Genomic DNA, 19,721 nt, shown 5'->3' on the forward strand with positions numbered 1-19,721 from the left:
TTTTTTTTTTTTTTTTTTTTTTTTTTTTTTGTTTCATTTTTTGTGGCTAGCCTTTTCATTTTAAGTTCTTATTTGCATGGAGAAAAGTTGAGAAGTTCTTTAATTAAATTAGTTTTCATTGCATAAACCTGTGAAATTGATAGGACTTTTCTGTTGTTTTGTTTGGTCTGTAGGTTGCTGCGACGACGAACAAAGAAGTTGATGGACACATACCCAATTACCCGAACCTACCTCCCCAGTTGATATGTCAACTTCACAATGTTACAATGCATGTGGGTTCTCTATGTTTCATGTAATTTAAGTGTGTTTAGCTTCGTTACATGATTAATGGCGTAAATCTTTCATTAATCTCCTGTTAACCATGAATGTGGAAATGAAATTGATATAGCTAGGAGGGCTTTTAAGCAGGATTTGTATGTGTGACATTTCAGGCAGATGTGGAAACGGATGAAGTGTATGCCCAGATGACATTACAGCCGCTGACTGCAGTAAAATATCTCTACGACTCTGTTTCTCGTGCAGTTATTCTTGCCACGTTTATTAATATACCTTATCTCAATTTATTTCATACGTACAGCAAGAGCAAAAGGATACATTTCTACCCATGGAATTGGGGATTCCGAGTAGACAGCCAACAAATTACTTTTGCAAGACGTTGACAGCGAGTGATACAAGCACCCATGGAGGTTTCTCTGTACCTCGTCGTGCTGCTGAGAAAGTTTTTCCTCCACTGGTACATACATATATTCTGTTATATGATTCTGTTGGATCTGATGGATGACTTTTGACATCTTTCTTTGTTATGGTCCTGCAGGATTTTTCACAACAGCCACCAGCACAAGAGCTGATTGCAAGGGACCTTCATGATGTCGAATGGAAGTTTAGGCATATTTTTCGAGGTAAGTCCCGTGAAGTTCTGTCCATTAGCGGAAATAAGTGCGAAGGTTTTCTTTGTCAATGGTGAACGTCTCCTTTTGGAAATAAGTGCGGAAGTTTTTTTTGTTAATGGTTTTTTAGTACTCTGATTTTGTTGGCATTTGGAATGAAGCTGTCAAGGAAATTATTAATATAATAATTTTTCTTTTGCTACGAAGTAATTGTGATATCGTGTTCATTAAATATACGACACTTCCAAGAGAGTTAGTTCTTACTAGAGTATGAACATACATTCAGTGTAGGTTTTGATAAATTAAGAGAAAGCCCTATACCAGCCAGAAATAAATTCAAGATGTCCCATCAATTTTGAAGAACAACTGTTTCATTAGGGCGAAAAATGATTGTATCATCAATCTATTGAAGAATGGAGACTTCGACCTGTTTCTACCAAACATAAAGCCCTTCAAAATTTTCTTAAGGCAATAATGAACTGAGCGACTAAGAGTATCTCCTATGATAGTAAAGAAGAAAAGAGAGAGGGGTCTCCCTGTCTCAAGACTCTTGTAGTCGCAATCTTTCCTCTAAATTGAATTCTGATTGGGTTTTGAAGATGGTGAAGAACGTAGACTAACTTTGTTATTGAAGGTTGATTGGGTTTGATTGATATTAAGTCCAAGAACAGGAGTCTTCTTGCAAAGTGGATTTGGATATTCTACAACGCAAGGATAGCCCTATGGAAACGTTTCATTGCAGCAATGTCTGACACATTCCGTCTTGGTAATCTCCTAGGCAACTGTAAGCTTAAAGCATCTTGGTGCCTTGAAGATACATTATGGAGTAGAGAGATATGGTCTATGATAATACTGTGAGTTTAATTGGTAATGGGAAGTCCACATCCTTCTCGAATGACCGTTGGATTGGTTTAGTGCTAAAAAACACGTGCCCAAGGCTCACGCTCTAGCCTTATGCAAAGACAACTCTATTGCAGATATATGGAAAGAGGAGGCAACCACTTGGGATTTGGGCCTTCGTCCAAGCCTTACCGAAGAAGAAATGAATGAGTGGACCAATCTATCCCACATTTCTTCTCCCTCCCCAAAGACCAAATTTCCGAGTCCATTGGAGATAGGCTCTTGATACCAAAAGCTCCCACACAGCCAAATCCCTCACACGACATCTTTCATCCAATGGCAACCATCTACATTATTTTTATTCGCCACAATGGAAAGGACCCATTCCAAAGTTCAATTTTTTAGGTGGGAGTTAGGTTATAAATGTATCTGTTAAATCACCACTAAACCCAAAAGCTTAAACTAATGGGTTATAGTAATTTTAGTTATTTCAATAGTTCAACACTCTCTTTCACTTGTGGGCTTGAGAACTTGTAGAAGTCTCGACAAGTGGAAATCAATATTACTTGAGGAGAAATGATATTTTAGAGGTTTGAATACATGATCACCACCTCTTTATGGGCAAAATTCTGGAAGGCTTTCAACCTGTATTACGCACTTGCATTTCCAAATGATCCAATCACTCTTTTAGAGATTCTCTTCATGGGTCATCCTTTAGCAAAGAAAACGAGGTCTTGTGGGGTTTTGTCAACAAAGCCTTCCTTTGGTTAACTTGGAGTGAGCAAAATCGTCGCATATTTGAGGACAGATACAAATTTCAAGTCCATTTTTCAATCTTACCTACATTCTCTCATTTGGTGTATATCTTCCCCTATATTCAAGACTATAGCATTACTTCTCATACAACACACAATTCTTTTGCAAATCTTCTTAGCACCTTTGCCACTTTTATAATTTCATCTCACCAATGGAATGAAGGAAACTTTTTCCTCATAAAATGTTGCCAGCTGTTGGAATCAACAATAATTTTTCCTTTCCTTTCCTTTAATGCTAATTTTTGCAACTTCCCCTAAACCTCCATAGGCATTATTGATTTTCTTGAAAGTCTCTTTTATTCAAGGAAAGGCCTCTTTCCTTCATCTACCCTTGTACGATGTCACTTATTCACCAAAGAACCTTGCTTCCAGGTTTCATTAAGGAAATGGAAAGTGCTCACTCTCTGGTAGAGGATATGTGCCTATTTTGTTTTTTCACTTATAAAGATGTCTTTGTTGGGTTGAAATGGGCCGAGTTAAAATAAGGTAATATGTGGGTTTGCGAAGCACTCAAAATCCTATACCACCTGTTGTGGATGGTTTTCTTTTGAAGGACAATGATGTGCTTTGATTTGAAGGGAAGTAAGGTGCGGGTCTTTTAGTTTGTTCCTATGGAAGTACTGCCCGAGCTTGTGTTTGGGGGAGAGGGAGCAATGGATTAAATGAGATGGGTCTGATGGGTGGCCTTTTATATTTTCATTAATGATATTTGTATTAAGAAGAACATCTCTGTAAGTTAGTCTTTTGTGATTAATAGCCCCTTTAATTTTTTGAGTTGTCGATGGACATAAGGTCTTCAAAAATCTCCATCCTCGTTTTTGTTTCCATACTCGGAGAAGCAGCCTTCTTTTTTCCTCAATTGTAGTGTCCAACCTAACTAACTTAGTTGAGTATTTGTTTGTGAGTTTCTCAATCTATAGGACTTGATAAACAATTTAATCAAATTTGAGTATCCATTTGTTTGCACGTTTCGCAATCTATAGGACCGAATAAAAAAATTAAACAAATTTATGTAGCATAATGTAACTATTTTGTTCTTTTCATTTGAATCCAATTGTTTTAGTTGGTACTTATTTAGTTGTTTACCTAGTTGTAGGTGGTTGGTTAACAGTCCATTTAGTCTTGAGGGTTAATCTCCATAATAAACATTACTGAGATTTTCTTCTTTGATGCTTGGTTTCATCAACGATTCACTTTTCTTTGAAAGATTTGTGGTTGGGGGGAAAATTCAAATAGAAGCTTGAAATATCTCATAATCCATCAATAGGGCTTCAGTGCGCACCAATGGAGAAAGGTTTGCCTTTTGAAGCTTTTGCTATATCTTCTTCTAGTATTTGAGGTCTACTACAAGGGAGAAGGATTTCAGTTTGATGGTGGGCAAGCGATGGTTTACAATTGTGGCTAAACAATGGTTTACGACTAAACCTTTGAACCAAACAACAAGTTGGTTATTAACGGGTGGTGAGGATGTGGCTTTGTAGCTAGGGTTACTCAAGGGTAGAGCAGGAGCAAGGATGTGGATGGCTTCTTCGTCCTCAACCTTGCCACCATTTAATTCTCCATCTTGCAAATGAAAAGACCAAATAGTATTTCATTTTAGTCCAAATAAACTAAATCTATATATGAACGTGGGCAACAAGGCTAGGGATGGGAGGCAAGATCATATTCCTAATCCTCTTTTAGGTTATGAGGAATAATTCCCCGTCACGCCTCCATTCCTTGCTTAATCGTGGATTTGGAGTGGGTTCTTGCTAGAAAAATGAACATCTCTATTTGCAGGTATGAGGTGGAGGGCGAATGGGTGAGAAGAGTGTGCGAGAGAGAGAGAGAGCGAGCCACTACTAGCAAGAGTTCTATTAATTATGCGGAGTGAAATTAGAATTTTGAAATAATGTTTTGTTAAATAAGTTATTTTATTAAATAAAAAATTAAATTAAATTTATTTTTCATTTTAAGAAGTTGGATCCTTTATCCATTGAAGTTCTTGCCTTTTGAGAAGGCTGGTTCTTTTTTTGGTATTGCCTGCTTGTATTCCCTTCATTTTCTCTCTAACAGCGTGGTTTTTTATTGAATCTAAATTAATTATTTGGTATTAATATTGTAAATTACTGATGCACCATGGAACCCCCTGCCTGCTTCCCCAACTCCATAGCAAATGCCTCCTAAAAGATAATTTCAAAGTTTAGGTTTTAGATGGATCAAATTATTAATATTAGTACTTTTTGGTGATGGAAGAACAACTCCTTTGTTCCCTAATGAAAGGGTAGAATCACAAGTGGTTGACTGACACGGAGGATGCGAGTCATTGTTTCTCACCGCCGTCTTATACTAATATTTCCATTTTTAGATAATATAATATATATAACCTCGTTTGGTTTTTGTAGGTTGGGAGGATGTCTTATTTTCCCTCCTTGTACTCTTTCGTTAATGAAAAGTAAGTTTTTTTATTAATACAAACACTCACAACTAATTATCAAATTATTAAATATACCTTCTACTATTTATTAGTCTGGTTCTAGGCTGCTAACTGCTATTGGCTAGAGGATTGGTACGTTGACAAGAGTTGTTTATGGGAAGGGGTAGAAGAAAACAGAGAGGAGGTGTATCTCACTTGGTGAAGTGGGTTCTCTAAACCCCCATCTACGGGGCCTTGAAGTTATAAAACCTTGATTTTAAGATCTGAGCGATCCTTAGGAGATGGCTCGTGGGATTAGTGGCCATGGGTCGGATTGTCTCTAATGGCATTCGTAGGAGATATTCCATTGTTCATTCAACTCCAATGATCCATTCTTGCAGATAAGCTGTGGATGAGTGGATCTTCGATTTATTGTCCATTTTCCTAAGGTGTCACGTGCTAGCTCCATCAAACTTTTGAGCTTTTGAACTTGAAAAGATCAAAAGGTTTTTTAACAACATTGATGGGATAGAGATTAAGCGATTTCACTTTGCGTATCTACTGTTGCTGCATCTCAAAATTTTCTTATTTTTTTTCATTCCTTCTTTATTTTTCTCATTCCTCTTATTTTCTCCTTTACCTGTCCTGTATAGGTTTTGTAAAGGTTGCTTGGGGGGTTCCTGTGTTCTGAATTTTTCTTTTCTGTATGATGTGGTGTATTCCTGTGCGTTTCCTTGCACCATCATCTCGCTTGTTGAAAGTCTGTTTCCCATATAAAAAACTATTTGGGAATCGTAAACTGCATCTGCAGCTAACATGGCTTGTTCTCTTTGTTTCCACAGGACAGCCAAAACGACATCTTCTTACAACTGGTTGGAGTGTGTTTGTTAGTGCCAAAAGATTGGTTGCTGGGGATTCTGTACTTTTTATATGGTAACTATTCCAATTTGTTTATGTGTTCTCACACTAGGGCTTCCGTTTCGGAGTTTTATTATTGAGCTCCCTGAATCACTTATCTAGGAATGAAAAAAATCAGCTTCTTTTGGGTATACGTCGTGCCACAAGACCACAAACTGTGATGCCCTCTTCTGTTTTATCAAGTGATAGCATGCACATTGGACTCCTTGCTGCTGCAGCTCATGCTGCTGCAACTAATAGCTGTTTCACAGTGTTCTACAACCCCAGGTTCGAAAATATTCTTTCCTTTTGCTACTGTTATAGCTGGTTTTATAGTCTACTTTGGCTCATTTTGAAACAATTTCTTTTGCAAAAATTAATTCCAGGGCTAGCCCATCAGAGTTTGTCATCCCTCTGACAAAGTATGTTAAAGCTGTATTTCATACCCGTGTTTCAGTAGGAATGCGTTTTCGGATGCTTTTTGAAACTGAAGAGTCAAGCGTTCGAAGGTATGATATGATAACTCTAAATAATTCATTATCATCTGTTTGTTGTAGAAAATTCTTGCATATCCCCCTCTTCTGCACTTTTGATTGGCATGTTCTTCCTACCTATATCACTAGTCTTCTCAACATTTGCATTGGCAGTCAGTCCTTGAATGTTGAAGCTGTATGCAAATTCTTTGAATTTTATTTGATTATCGGTCTTTCCCTCCCTTCGATTATTCGTACTTTTAATGAAATAGCTTCATACGAAAAAGAGAAAAAAAGGAAAAAAAAAAAAAATAGAAAAAGAAAAGAAAAGAAAAAGAAAAGGTATTCTTGCATTCCAATTGTGGGAGTTTATTGCATTTAAATGATAAAGTTGTTTGGTTGGTTCTATTGGCAATGCATTCACGATTTTTCTAGCTCGTAAAGAGTAAGTGATTGTTCGTCTCCTTGGATAGTTGTAATGTTACTTTTCCACTTATGGCAGATAATTTTTCTGTTTCAATGGAGATAGGAAATTTACTTGTGTCAAATAGAATTTGTTAGGTATCTAACGAGATTTCACCTGCAAAACATATACTAACGCACAAACTCGGGAATAATGAAAACCAAACATTGCACTAACGGTGGTTCTTCTGTTCACAACCAAAAGAGAAACACGATCCCAAACCTAATGCATTGAGTAGTTATGTTGACTCTTGAGTTCTCTCTCTATTTGGTCTTGGAGTTGCTTCAGCACGAATTGGGGTCGACCTCGATGATCGCAAAAAACAAATAGTACATTCAATTTGGTTGTCGGTGATAATTTGGGGTTTTATTCAACAATCCGACAGGGTACTCGATTCCAAAATCATATCGATTAATTTTTTCAACCTATTTTGATACTCTAAAGGTATACCTCTTTATTCGAGCAAATGACACAAAGATCTCTAATCAATTCGAACCTTAAACTTTTGACCAAGCAAGTAATGCCTCCACCTTGGATTTGCTAGGATGATGGCCATAAGTTCACGTTCGTTGACTGATTTAATTCTGGCCTCGGAAAATAAGGATTGACTAAAGAAGCCTATTGGCTTGTGTCATTGTGGCAACAATGCTTCCAATCACGTTCTTTTAGCGTTCGTTTCAATTACTAAAGGAAGGCTGAAATTATTAAGTGCTAACAAGGGTAGAGTAGCTATTGCTTGTTTCATAACCTCAAAGGTCACATCTTCATCTTCAGTACATACAAAAGAATACATTTTGAGAAGTTGGTTTAAAGTTGTTGGGAGAATTCGTTGTGAAAGAATGAACGAATATAGAGCATCCAAAAGAAAGAAGCCCACTAAAAAAAAGGAAAACTTCTAAAGGAAGGGACTCCAGTCAAGTAGAATGAGACCTAACGTATTAATTACATAACGATTGTCACCGATGCCCTATAAGGAACGTAGTATCTAGCGAAGGACCAAAAATCATAAGGACCCACTCTATTGGTTCTATTTGTTTCTCTTCTCCCAAAGACCCCATAAATTAGCAAATATCCCATGTTGCCAAGGAAATCTCCCTTTATTATGAAAAAAGAGGGTAACTAAGAAACTCCTAGCATCTCCCTATAATCTCTGTGTCTAGCAAACTGGATACCGAACGCAACAAAAACGTCATTGCAGACGGAATAAGGAAACTTGCAGTTCCATAAGACATGATCTAGGCCTTCCTCCACTTTTCAACAAAGGGATGCAACGAAATGATCCAATCAAGGAAGACAGCTACAGCTTCCTCAAAAGCCTATCAGGAGTATTGACTCTTCCCAGGATAGCCTGTGAGATGAAGAACGTAACATTTTTTTAGGATTTTCACATTCCAAATAGTGGAGAGAACAAACTCACTAGGTGGAGAAAGGTTCAAGAAGTATCGATAAAAGTAGCTAAATGAAAAGCCTTTAGTCGGGTCAAGACTCTTGAGACGAAGTCCCTTCTTCACAACTTAAACTCAGCCTCTCCAATCAAAGATCAGTTGCTTACTTATTAGATGAATTATGACGGACTCCAAGCGAAAGAGAGTTAGAGCTCCTAGATTGAACATCAACCACTTGACAATTTTTCATACAACACAAGTGGTATAAACAAGGAAATGTATCGTAGATGGTTCTATCCTCCATCTACCTATCTTTCCAAAAATCATAGCATTCCCATCACCCACAGAACAATGAACCAAGGTTTCTTTCGGTGCCTTTGACCCTACTTGACATCTACCTAAATTATGAGAGTCGTATTTGCTTGCAATTATCCTATGCCAAAAGGTAGTGGACTCAAGGGAAAAATGCCATGACCATTAAGTCAAGAGGGCTTTGTTATGAGATTTTAAATTACCTACTTCTAATGCTCATTGGCTTTCCCACCCGCTCACAATTCACCAAATGGGCACCTTTCCCCCCATCAACCCCTTTCCACAAAGAATCCCTCATCTTCTCTAGATTCTTACACATTGGAGAAGGATCCTTATAGAGAGAACAATAAGTAAATGGGAATTCCACTCAAAATTTAACGAATGAGGGTTATCCTATCATCTTTGAAGAACAAACCTCTCTTTCAAGAAGCAAGCCTTTTACGTATCTTATCCGCCACTTGATCATACTAATGTTGAAGATGACCGTCTTATATTTCACATAGGTTGCAAGATCAGGGTTTGTCAATCAAAATATCATTAAAAAGCGAGTATGAATATTTTCCATAAGGGACGAAACACATGGGGTTCATTGACGATTGAAAAGTGGTTGGAGCATTGGATAGTCTGAATGGCTTCACTAAAAACTCGTAATGTCTTTCTTGCTTTAAAAAATGGGGAATCAGACCCATGCATTTTGATTGGATGGTACTTAGGTTTCAAGTCAAGTTTGGAATAAACAGTTGACAGGTGGAGCTCATCTAGTAATTCCTTAATGGAAGGTGTGGGAAAATTATTTGATACAATCACCTTTAAACTATGGTAATCCACATTGAGTTTCCAACCCAATCTTTCTACTTAAATAGGAGTATTGGGCTTGAGAAAGAGTTGTTACATGGTCTGATTATCTCGAAAGCCAACATTTCAATGATTAATCTCTCTATTTATGATTTATGGGATTGAGCCTTCTTGTAAGGTCCTACATTAACCGATTGTTGGCCCTCCAACACAATTTGATGGTCACCATCTCTTTTAGGTGCTTATAATTCCTTAAGTTATGCAGGCATTTCATTTGACGTTAACCCCATTGCCTTTTCCTTGAGGTTTAGACCCTTGATCTAGATCTGTCCGTGTTTGAGTGGGAATCTTTTGAGAGAAAAGCCTTTGTTAATAATGGGAAACCCTTCATGGTGACCTTATTCTTCTCCAATTCCAACCTAGGTAAGAAATTCTCTTGAACTGTCAACTCGGGTAGTCCTTACCATGACAGACTTACAAACTACCTTGCCTAGCATCGCAAATCCCATTCCCATTACCACCTCGTAATTTGACAATGTTGTAAGAGGTCACATCAATTCATCCCCCAGTTATGAGATGAATTTCTATGGGTGACTCCCCAATTGATTAAAACCATTGCCTCTTTTCACCTATCAACCCTTTGACCTTTATTGTTCCCGGAGCCAAAACCCAATATCAGATTTCAGGTCCAATTCCACCATATCCCTACCTCCAGATTTTGTGCCTCATGTGGTTCTTTTGCTGATTCCTCTTGGACGACTTCATTCTCTTCAAGGCTTTCACTAGCAACACTGTGCCCTATCATATGCTTATCAGATTCATGTTTTTTGAAAACCTAATGTAAGATTGATGAGTTTTGAAATTGTGCCCTATCGTATGCGTCTTGTTGCACCTAAAGCAGAGCCCTTTTTCTCTGTTCATTGAAACTCAACTTCTGATACCCTCTTGGATTGGTATTCCCCTTATTAGGGTAGGGTAACTGATTGGATCGGTATTAAGCTGGAATTGCGATTTGTGGGCTTGATGGCATTGGAATTTACAATTTTTTCTGGGCTTAGCTGGACCGATTTGTCTGAAGCAATGCCTGGCCTTGTTGCCTTCGACTCTAAGTCTAATTTCACTTCATAGTACTTTTTTGCGGAATCGGTTTCGTAATGATAACAATAGCCCTAATGGTTGTATGAAGTGCGATTAGGATAGTGTTCTCCAAAAACATCTTCAAGGAACTTCAACAATGGTGTTGATTACGTCTTGGACATCTCCCTAAAGTCAGCCATTGGGCCATTGTTTCCTTTTGTATAAATTGCCCTTTTGTTTTCAAGGCCAAAACTTGGCCGCATAAATGGCCTTCATTTCACGATCTAAACCTTGCTAGAAGCTTGGTCCTCAAATCATCCCATGACGTGAATTCTTACCTTTGTTTCCCAACGCTACAATCATGACACCCTGCTCTAAACTCACAACCAAAACCGTCGATTTCTGACTACTAATGAATCTAAAAATTCCTCTCTATCATGAACAAACATAAATCTAGATTCTCGCTAGATAAGATTGATGTCTCTAGTTTTTTTTTTAAACTTTGATCACCTTCTTTTTTTCGATCAAGCCTCTTGCTCTTCTCGTTTTTCGCTTGCCTCTTGTTTCTCAAAAGAACTTCTTGTGACGGTTGACGATATTTGACCTTTACCATGGGAGAATTCAGGTAACATTGTAGCCATGGTTTTTTTTTTTCATCTCCCACATATTTTCCTCCACACACGCCCGATTCTTTCCCAACCTTTGTAGTACTTATTTGATCTCAACAACTTCCTTCTTAGTGCTTTCCATCCTCTCCTTTAGTTGTTTTTGCGCCAATCTCCGTGTTCTCTTCGGATGAACTTGTTTCTCCAAAGAACTTCTTGTTACGGTTGACGATATTTGAGATTTACCATGGGAGAATTCAAGCAACATGGTAGCCATGGTTTTTTTTTTCATCTCCCACATATTTTCCTTCACACACGCTTGATTCTTTCCCAACCTTTGTAGTACTTATTTGATCTCAACAACTTCCTTCTTACTTCTTAGTGCTTTCCATCCTCTCCTTAAGTTGTTCTTGCGCCAATCTCTGCGTTCTCTTCCGATGAACTTGGATCGAATACTAATATGTTGGGTACTATCTAGATTATGAAATTGCATACAAATAGAGGAATAATTTAAAACCGAACGCTGATTCTGTTGATAGTTCTTCAATATACAGTGGATTATTCAACCAATCACAAACAAAATAGAAACACAAAACAAACATGGGCTATTCAAGTGAGTTGAATGTCTCCTCTAGACGAAAGTCCCCAAAGTATTCTACTCCATCAAATGGCTACTCAAACTGCTACAAAAATCCTCCACTCTCATGTGGTACATCCATGCACCATTCATACACGCATGGTCTGCCTAACCACAAATTATATTTCTTACCCTTCCCAGTGCAAGTGTTCACAATTGGAGCTCTCACAAGTTCTTTCTAAGTGTTCACGATTGGATGTCTCACAAGTTCTTTCTAGGAGCAGGGATGAAATATGATTGACATCGACCAATAAATTTGAACAGTTAAACCCTTGACAATGATAGCGAGGAAGATTGTTTTTCCAGAAAATTGGCAAAATTGGAGATAACCTGGATATTTGGCAATATTTTTGCAATATCAAGTGATTTTAATAGTTTGTTTCCTTGATCATTTGCTGAACTAATTCATTCTATTTTGGTCAATGTTTTGTTTTATCCTTCAAATGTTATTCAAATTTGATCTACAATATCACCTCCTACTCTAGCCAATTTTTAGTGACATTGGCTTACAATAGTCAGAGAGAAAGAAAGAAAGAAAGAAAGAAAGAAAGAAAGAAAGAGGGGCACATGAAAACTGAAAAAGAAAGCCAAACTATGGTTCGCTAAATTTGCTCCAAATTGTTTTTAAAAATTTAGAAACGAGAAATGAGATGATTTGTATGTTTGTTAAAGAAATCAGAAATAGAAAACGCGAACGTATCAAACGAGCCCTTAATTAATTGTTCTCAATTTCTTATCACAAATAATAATAATAATAAAGGGAAAAAAATTTAAAGAAAGCTGTATTTAGTCAACTGTTACTTGTGAATTAAGCAAATTTTTGTTCGTCTATCAGTAGCCATTACTATCTATTCTTGTAATAATGCACATATTTTGTCTCGAGATATTGATGAACTCCGATGAGTTGTGATTAAAATTTCTTTAAGTTTCCATGATGTCTAGAATTTTTCCTTGAATATTAGTTGATCTACCCGTGAGGTTAAGAAGTATGTCTTTTATTATGGATATCTTACCGCAATTTGCATGTTCTGCATGCTAACATGTGGATAGTTGAATTGTCAGGTACATGGGTACTATAACTGGAATAAGTGATCTTGACCCTGTTCGTTGGCCGAATTCTCATTGGCGTTCTGTCAAGGTGTTGCAGCAATTTACGACGTCGTTATTTCTCTTTACTTTATGTAGTAGCGCATGTTTAGATTTTGGGCTACAGTATGAATGGCTTTCTCTACTGTACTGCTGATTTGTTAACCTGTGTCCTTTTGTGGTTTCTCAATGTAGAGTCTATAATCTTCATCGTTTGGTTGTTTAAATGTGGGCTAATAATTGTCTATTGGCCATACCTTCTTTTGTTTGCAGGTAGGGTGGGACGAGTCAGCAGCTGGGGAGAGACAGCCAAGGGTATCGTTGTGGGAAATTGAGCCTTTAACTACGTTTCCTATGTATCCGTCTCTTTTTCCACTTCGGTTGAAACGTCCATGGCATCCTGGAGTCTCCTCTGTTCATGGTACTTGTTTTCTATCGAATTAATTCATTCTGCCCGATGCATTAGGTGTCTGAACTATTTTCTGAAGTTTATGATGCTTTTTAATGCATATTCTTTAGATGGAAAGTTCAAATGGATTAAAGTTATTTCGTTTTTGGGAATCAGATGAACTGATTTTGGTTTACTGGTTGGAGTGTATGTAGAGTTTTGAGGATTAAGGAAGGTAGTTCGCGTGGTTGGGGTCTCACATTCATTTTGGATTATATCGTTCGCCGTTCTAAAAAAAATTCCATTACCCTGAACGTTTGATGCTATTACCTATGCTTCTAGTACTCTGAACGTTTTTGTAATGGTTTTACAGATAACAGAGATGATGCTTCTAATGGCTTAATGTGGCTTCGGGGAGGAGTCGGGGATCAAGGTCTACACTCACTGAATTTGCAATCCATGGGCTCACTGCCGTGGTTGCAGCAGAGACTCGATTCTCCCATGTTCGGAAATGATCATAATCAGCAGTATCAAGCCATGTTAGCTGCTGGAATGCCGAACCTTGGAGGCGTTGATATGCTGAGACAGCAAATTATGCATCTTCAACAACCTTTCCAATATATTCAACAGGCAGGCTTCCATAACTCTCTGTTGCAGCAGCAACAGCAATTGGTTCAACAATCTATGCCTCAGAACATCCTTAAGACACCAAGCCAAGTTATGGCAGAGAATATACCCCAACACATTCTCCAGCAAACTCCACAAAATCAATCAGAGGATATTCCAAACCAGCAGCAGCGTACTTATCATGAAACCCTTCAGGTTCAAAGCAATCAATTTCATCAGGGTGAAAATTCAAATGTGCCATCACCCCCATTTCCCAGGACAGAGCTTATGGATTCGAACACAAATTACTCCGAATCCATGATCTCTAGAAGAAATATACTTGCTTCATCGTGTGCTGAAGGGACGGGAAATCTTTCCAATATCTATAGAAGTGGGCAGTCGATCCTAACCGAGCAGTTACCTCAACAATCTCCTGTTTCTAAGAATGCTCATCCACAGGTTGATGCTCACTCGAACTCGATGACATTTCCTCCACCATTTTCTGGTAGAGACTCGATTTTGGAGCTGGGAAATTGTAATTCAGATTCTCCAAGTCGTACACTTTTTGGTGTAAATATTGATTCATCTGGACTTCTACTTCCCTCTAATGTGCCCACTTATGCTTCTCCATCAATTGGTCCTGATTCATCCTCAATGCCAATGGGAGATTCTGGATTTCAGAATTCTATGTACAGTTGTGTCCAAGACTCTTCTGAGTTGTTGCACAGCTCGGGGCAAGTTGATCCATTGAATCCAACTCGGACATTTGTGAAGGTCTGAACCTGGAAACACTTGAGGTAAATGATGTTTATATAAGTTGTATGCTGGCTTATAACTCGTTTTTCTTTTAGGTTTACAAATCCGGATCTGTTGGGCGTTCACTAGACATCTCCCGGTTCAGCAGCTATCAGGAGCTGCGAGAGGAGCTGGCTCAGATGTTTGGGATCGAGGGACAGTTGGTAGACCCTCATAGATCAGGCTGGCAGCTTGTATTTGTCGACAGGGAGAATGACGTACTTCTCCTTGGAGATGACCCTTGGGAGTAAGTTCTCGACGTTTACTTTCCTTTTTAATATCTCGAGTTCAAGACCTTCCATGCTTCCCCTTTTCCCCCAAATTTCTCTCTAAAGCTTTTCTATGATAGAGACCAAAAAGCACATGGCTTTCTCGACTGGTATCGACTCCTGAGACGAAGATTTTTGTTTAGTTTATATTCCGAATTGAATCTTTTTGCCCTGAGTGCTCCTGGAATCTGTTGCCTATGTGCATGTTCATTCATCTACCGTCTGCTAATTTTGCATGTAATGTTCTTATATAGTTTGAAAATACTTTAGCAGACGCTTACGTCGAATATGTTGCAGGGCATTTGTGAATAATGTCTGGTATATCAAGATACTCTCTCCCCAGGACTTTCAGAAACTAGGGGTTCAGGCAATTGAGTCCTTCAACCCCGTCGGTGGTCAGCGACTTACCAGTGGTGGCAATGAAGCTGAAAATGTTTCAGGGCTTCCGTCTGTCGGTTCGCTAGAATATTGAAGTTGTAAGGGAATTATACGAGGTTCGGGAGACGTTTACCTTAGAACTTGCAACTAAACTAAATATGCAGCAGTTGGAATGCCCCCACATTAGATAAGTGTGTAAACTCTTCTGTATTCATAATTCCTTTTGCTTACATATACTCTCATTTTCAAAGATTATGTGGTAAAAATACATGTACGTCGTTTACTTAGATAAGAAATATAAAACGTTGAACGTTTCTAGCATACGCACATTATGGTTATGAATTCGGATTATTCACTTCATTTGGAGCAACCACCAAAAAGTGGCATTATAAACCTAGTGTTCTTGATTTTTGTTTGTTCCTTAAAAATTGTGTTCAGTTTTTCCATTATTGATTCACATTTTGTAATGGGTGATTGATTGTTAGTATATATTTACGAAGGTAGAAATTCGAGTTTATGATGTATTAGGGGAGGTAAGCATGCCTAGCTGAATCTTATTCAATTGGTTAAAGTATTATATTTTGATCTCGACTCGAGTCTCCAATGATTTTAAAGCAAAGGATTACCGCCGCCCATTTCTTATTTTCAAAATATTAGAGGAATTTTAGAAATAGCGAAAGCATATATATAGATACTAGGGTTGAAGTTGAAGGCTTTCATGCCATCGTCTAATTGTTGTCAGAAAAATGGCAAATTCTTCAAACTAAAGACCTAGGAACAAGAAAAAGAGCACACATTGGTAGAATTTACAGCAAGACCTAGGAAGAGTATCCTAGAAACTGTTATAGAAGCCTTACAAGAGCACCAAATTCAAGCCTATATGGAGTTGTGGCACGGTTAAGCAGGTAAGCGAGAGCTCTCTCGTGCTCTAAAGTCTTTCTACCCGTCTACCCATTATTAATCTTCATTCTAAAAGTAAACATGTCAAAATGACAAAATTCATCCTGATCCGTTGAAGGGCTCCAACATACTAGCACAGCTCATATTTGCCAGTTGATGATCCCATCAATCAGGAAGAAAGGGTAAGTCAAAATATACATCACTCAGCAATCCTTCCAATGATGTCATTCAATTGAGTCAAATAGGAATACGCCAAAATTACTTATAAATTACATTGCCTCGCTTAATATATCAAGGAACTTAAAAGAATCTTACAATCTAACCACTGTGAAAAGGAGGTACCTATGAAGTTGATAAAATTCATGATCTCCAGATAGTAATAATACACAGAAAACATAGTTAAGAAAGGAAAAAAGAATTAACTCACCCAGAAATTCCAATATATTTCTTGTAATTGAAGCAGGTGAGACCTTACTCAGCTAACTTCATTTCAAAAAGGAAGATGACTTCCCCAACTTATTTTGCAATGGGACGGGAAGCATCCTCTCAATCTTCCATATTCGAGTCACGTTTTGTCATATACTAATCAATAATTAAAATAGGCTACAACTATCATGGTGCTCCAGAAACCCCGGGGAACAGTTCTGATATCTTATTGAAGACGTCCATAACCTAAAAGGACAATAAGGAAAAAAAAAAAAAAAGGAAAGAGTGAAAGAAATGAGCTTGAGTGAGTGATATCGTACTGTTACTTTCAAAGGAAATAAGGCAGCGGAAATCAATACTCATTGCAGGAGGAGAAATATAAGTCCAAAAATATTACATCAAGCATTTAACAAAGACAAATGAAACAATTTATTGCTAGTTTTTTTTTGTTTCAAGGCTTCAACATGAGCGCAGGGAATTCGAATCTCCGACCTCTTAGTCAAGAGATACATGTCTTAATCAGTTGATTAATGCTCAAGTTGGCAACAAAAAGAAATGAAAAATACTGTTTTTATTTTCTTTTTAACTGACAAAACTTTCGTCAGCATGAATTGAATAAGACGAACAACATCATCCAGCTAAACGACAAATCTACAGACCATATACCACAACAGAAATTGACTGTTCCATCATTGCTAAATAGAATTGATGTGAACAAAACTAGAAAGGCGTGACGTGAAGCTGAGAATGAACGTGCTAACTAAAAATATATACTAACAATATGCAATATCATGCAATATCAATTTAACGTACCTCTTTGTCATTTTGATACTTCGCTATGCTCAGTGGATTTTGTGAACACTGCAAAAAGAAAAATAGGAATGTTATGTTTGAACCAAAAACTAATAAACCTTAAGTAGAACATACATCCATGATGGCTGCTTGAACTCTTGGATTTTGGAATGCCATTGCGATTTCAGGATTGGCCATCATTTTTGAAATAACTTCTTCAGGTGTCATCCCAATTTGATCTGTCAAGTTTCCAGAAATAAAGAAAGCCAGTATTATTATTATTATTGTGCGTGTGGGAGGTGAGGGGAGTTTTCTGCCAAATAAGTTTTCCATATAGAAAAACAGTTTAAAAACATAAAATTTGTTTCAAAATTTCATTTCTAAACAGGAATCAAGTAACTCACCTAAACATGTAGATATACTAAATGAAGCATTCATGAATCTTATCTAAACTAAATTTCAAAGAATATATTTAAATCAATTTCAGCGAAAAGAGAAAATGACATCGGCATCAGAAAACCAAAACTGAAGCCAATTTTACGGACTTCTGAGCTTATAAATTATTTTGACAAAAAAGAAAAACAACAAAATGTTGGGTCCATAATTTTTAAGAGTGGGAATATATGATTGCAACAGTCATAGAAAATAAAAAATAGTATCAACATTTCAAACATATATGAAATATATAGAGCAAATCCAACTAGAGAGTAGTGATCAAGCCATTTAACTCCCAAGATATAACCGTTGACAAAATGTACAAAATCAAAGAGATCGACTTGACTGACCAAATTGCTGCTTAACTTCGGGGCTGCTAAGATCAAAGTTTTTCAAAGAATCCATGAGGCGATCGTCCCATTGAGGGCTTCCACTCATATTGTTACTGTGAATAATGATTAAAGCAGGGGAAAAAAATCATGTTAGAAGACAGCGTTGTGTCACATACTTCAAACATATTATGACTCTAGTCCAATGGAACCAAGTATTCCACACAAATAAATAATCTCCGTCCCTCGCCCCGTTTAGCCAACAGAGAAAAATTTCTCCTCACTCCATCCTCATTCCACATTTAAACGGGGATTCTCCACCCCATTTGGGACGGGTCCCCAACTCTGCCAACGAAGGATGCACCATTGCAGGAGCAACACAAAGGAAAAGTGTCTTTGAATATGGTATACAGTATTGGCATTCCCCTACAAAACCAGCCACACTAAAATTAACCTTCCTAGGGATTTTAACCTCCCGGAGGGATGAAAGAATGGAGTTGGCTTGGCATAGGGAAGGAACATACAACACAGGAAAAAAGAACGAAAAGAAAAGCCCATGAAAGAGTCGAGAGGTCCAAAATCTAGAGTCCCTTCTCTCTTGGTACACGTGATCAGATCACACAAAAAAAAGAAAAAAGGAACGAAAGAAAGAAAAATTGTCATCTCTAACGCCTGTCTATCAAAAAGAGGTCGTCGGAAGCCCAAGAAAACAAAGAGGTATCTAAGGACAATGAAGTGGAAACCACAAAATGCGATTTCTTACTCAAAAGATAATAGAGACACGGAGCAACTCACAAAAGTGGCTCAAACATTGTACAATTGACTTAAAAACGCATTTTCACAGTTCAGTAAACCATGACAAACTCACTCTTCAAATTCCAACCTAATATGGAAAATAGGATCTTAGCCACTTGCATTATGCATTTAAATAATAACGCTTAATGGGATAAACATTCGATTCCAACATCACCAAGCATGTTCTGCAGTTTGATAACTTAAAAAAATGTTCAATAAAATCAAATGTAAGACTGTATAGTTTAGAAAGTATGAAAACAACGCTGTCACAAGTCACTGTAAGATTTTAGGAGCAAACACAAGAAAGCAAAGAAAGCAAAAGCACAAAAAAAATAAGAGATTGATCAGTAATTTTTTTTGACATGAATGTTATGACATGATAGATAAGAAGCCTTTGGACAGAATTGAATAATTATTTCTTTAAAGAAAAAAAAAAGAATAAATAAACAGAACTTACAGCATTTCTTCTAATTGTTGACGATATAATGGATTTTGCATCATCCCTATTCAAAATATTTCCATCAATAAGTGATACCATGTAGAAGATTAGAATATAGAACTGGTCAAGTAAAATTTAAAACTAAGTTGCCAATCCTCCAAGTATGCCCCAAAAGAAAATCACAGAAACTCCAGAAATTTAATCTCGATTGTGAAGATCACAATAAAGGTTTAGAAATTCCAAATTTAAACATCCGTCATCTGAATTTAAGTAGTAGTATCGCTATAATATGTGTACTACAATAATTATACTTCCAAGCTGGGGTTGGTAATACAGTTAATCCTGTATTGTCCAAAAGACCACCAAATTTTTATTCTAGAAGATTAAAATAGAGTTGAAAAACTAGCTTGCATCTTGCTAGAATCACTAAGTAAAGTTAATTTCTTCCTTGCATTCACAGTACCCACTAGGTCACACATTCTTTTTCTTCCAAACACCCCCC

At 37.3% G+C, this 19,721-nt stretch overlaps 2 protein-coding genes across 3 annotated transcripts in view; one reads left to right on the forward strand and one right to left on the reverse strand.

The window, feature by feature from the left end:
• Positions 1 to 15,492, forward strand: part of LOC111444689 (auxin response factor 8-like) — a 17,351-nt gene extending 1,859 nt beyond the window's left edge. Inside the window, exons 3-14 of the mRNA XM_023082689.1 lie at positions 174 to 272; positions 432 to 488; positions 578 to 733; positions 815 to 899; positions 5,780 to 5,870; positions 5,958 to 6,122; positions 6,221 to 6,343; positions 12,644 to 12,719; positions 12,941 to 13,088; positions 13,429 to 14,435; positions 14,513 to 14,703; positions 15,023 to 15,492. Of these exons, the coding sequence (XP_022938457.1) occupies positions 174 to 272; positions 432 to 488; positions 578 to 733; positions 815 to 899; positions 5,780 to 5,870; positions 5,958 to 6,122; positions 6,221 to 6,343; positions 12,644 to 12,719; positions 12,941 to 13,088; positions 13,429 to 14,435; positions 14,513 to 14,703; positions 15,023 to 15,197 (2,373 nt within the window). The 3' untranslated portion in view covers positions 15,198 to 15,492. The remainder of the gene's footprint in view (positions 1 to 173; positions 273 to 431; positions 489 to 577; positions 734 to 814; positions 900 to 5,779; positions 5,871 to 5,957; positions 6,123 to 6,220; positions 6,344 to 12,643; positions 12,720 to 12,940; positions 13,089 to 13,428; positions 14,436 to 14,512; positions 14,704 to 15,022) is intronic.
• A 910-nt stretch (positions 15,493 to 16,402) lies between these two features.
• The window catches only part of LOC111444690 (protein TIC 40, chloroplastic-like), an 8,518-nt gene continuing 5,199 nt past the window's right edge, over positions 16,403 to 19,721 (reverse strand). For both annotated transcript variants that reach the window (XM_023082690.1, XM_023082691.1), the window contains 5 exons: positions 19,238 to 19,283; positions 18,007 to 18,101; positions 17,357 to 17,460; positions 17,243 to 17,290; positions 16,403 to 16,675 (listed from right to left, as the gene is read on the reverse strand). In XM_023082690.1, the coding sequence (XP_022938458.1) occupies positions 16,616 to 16,675; positions 17,243 to 17,290; positions 17,357 to 17,460; positions 18,007 to 18,101; positions 19,238 to 19,283 (353 nt within the window). In that variant the 3' untranslated portion in view covers positions 16,403 to 16,615. The remainder of the gene's footprint in view (positions 16,676 to 17,242; positions 17,291 to 17,356; positions 17,461 to 18,006; positions 18,102 to 19,237; positions 19,284 to 19,721) is intronic.

The sequence above is a fragment of the Cucurbita moschata genome, unplaced genomic scaffold, assembly GCF_002738365.1.
Source record: "Cucurbita moschata cultivar Rifu unplaced genomic scaffold, Cmos_1.0 Cmo_Scf00007, whole genome shotgun sequence".
In the NCBI taxonomy this organism is placed as follows: Eukaryota; Viridiplantae; Streptophyta; class Magnoliopsida; order Cucurbitales; family Cucurbitaceae; genus Cucurbita; species Cucurbita moschata.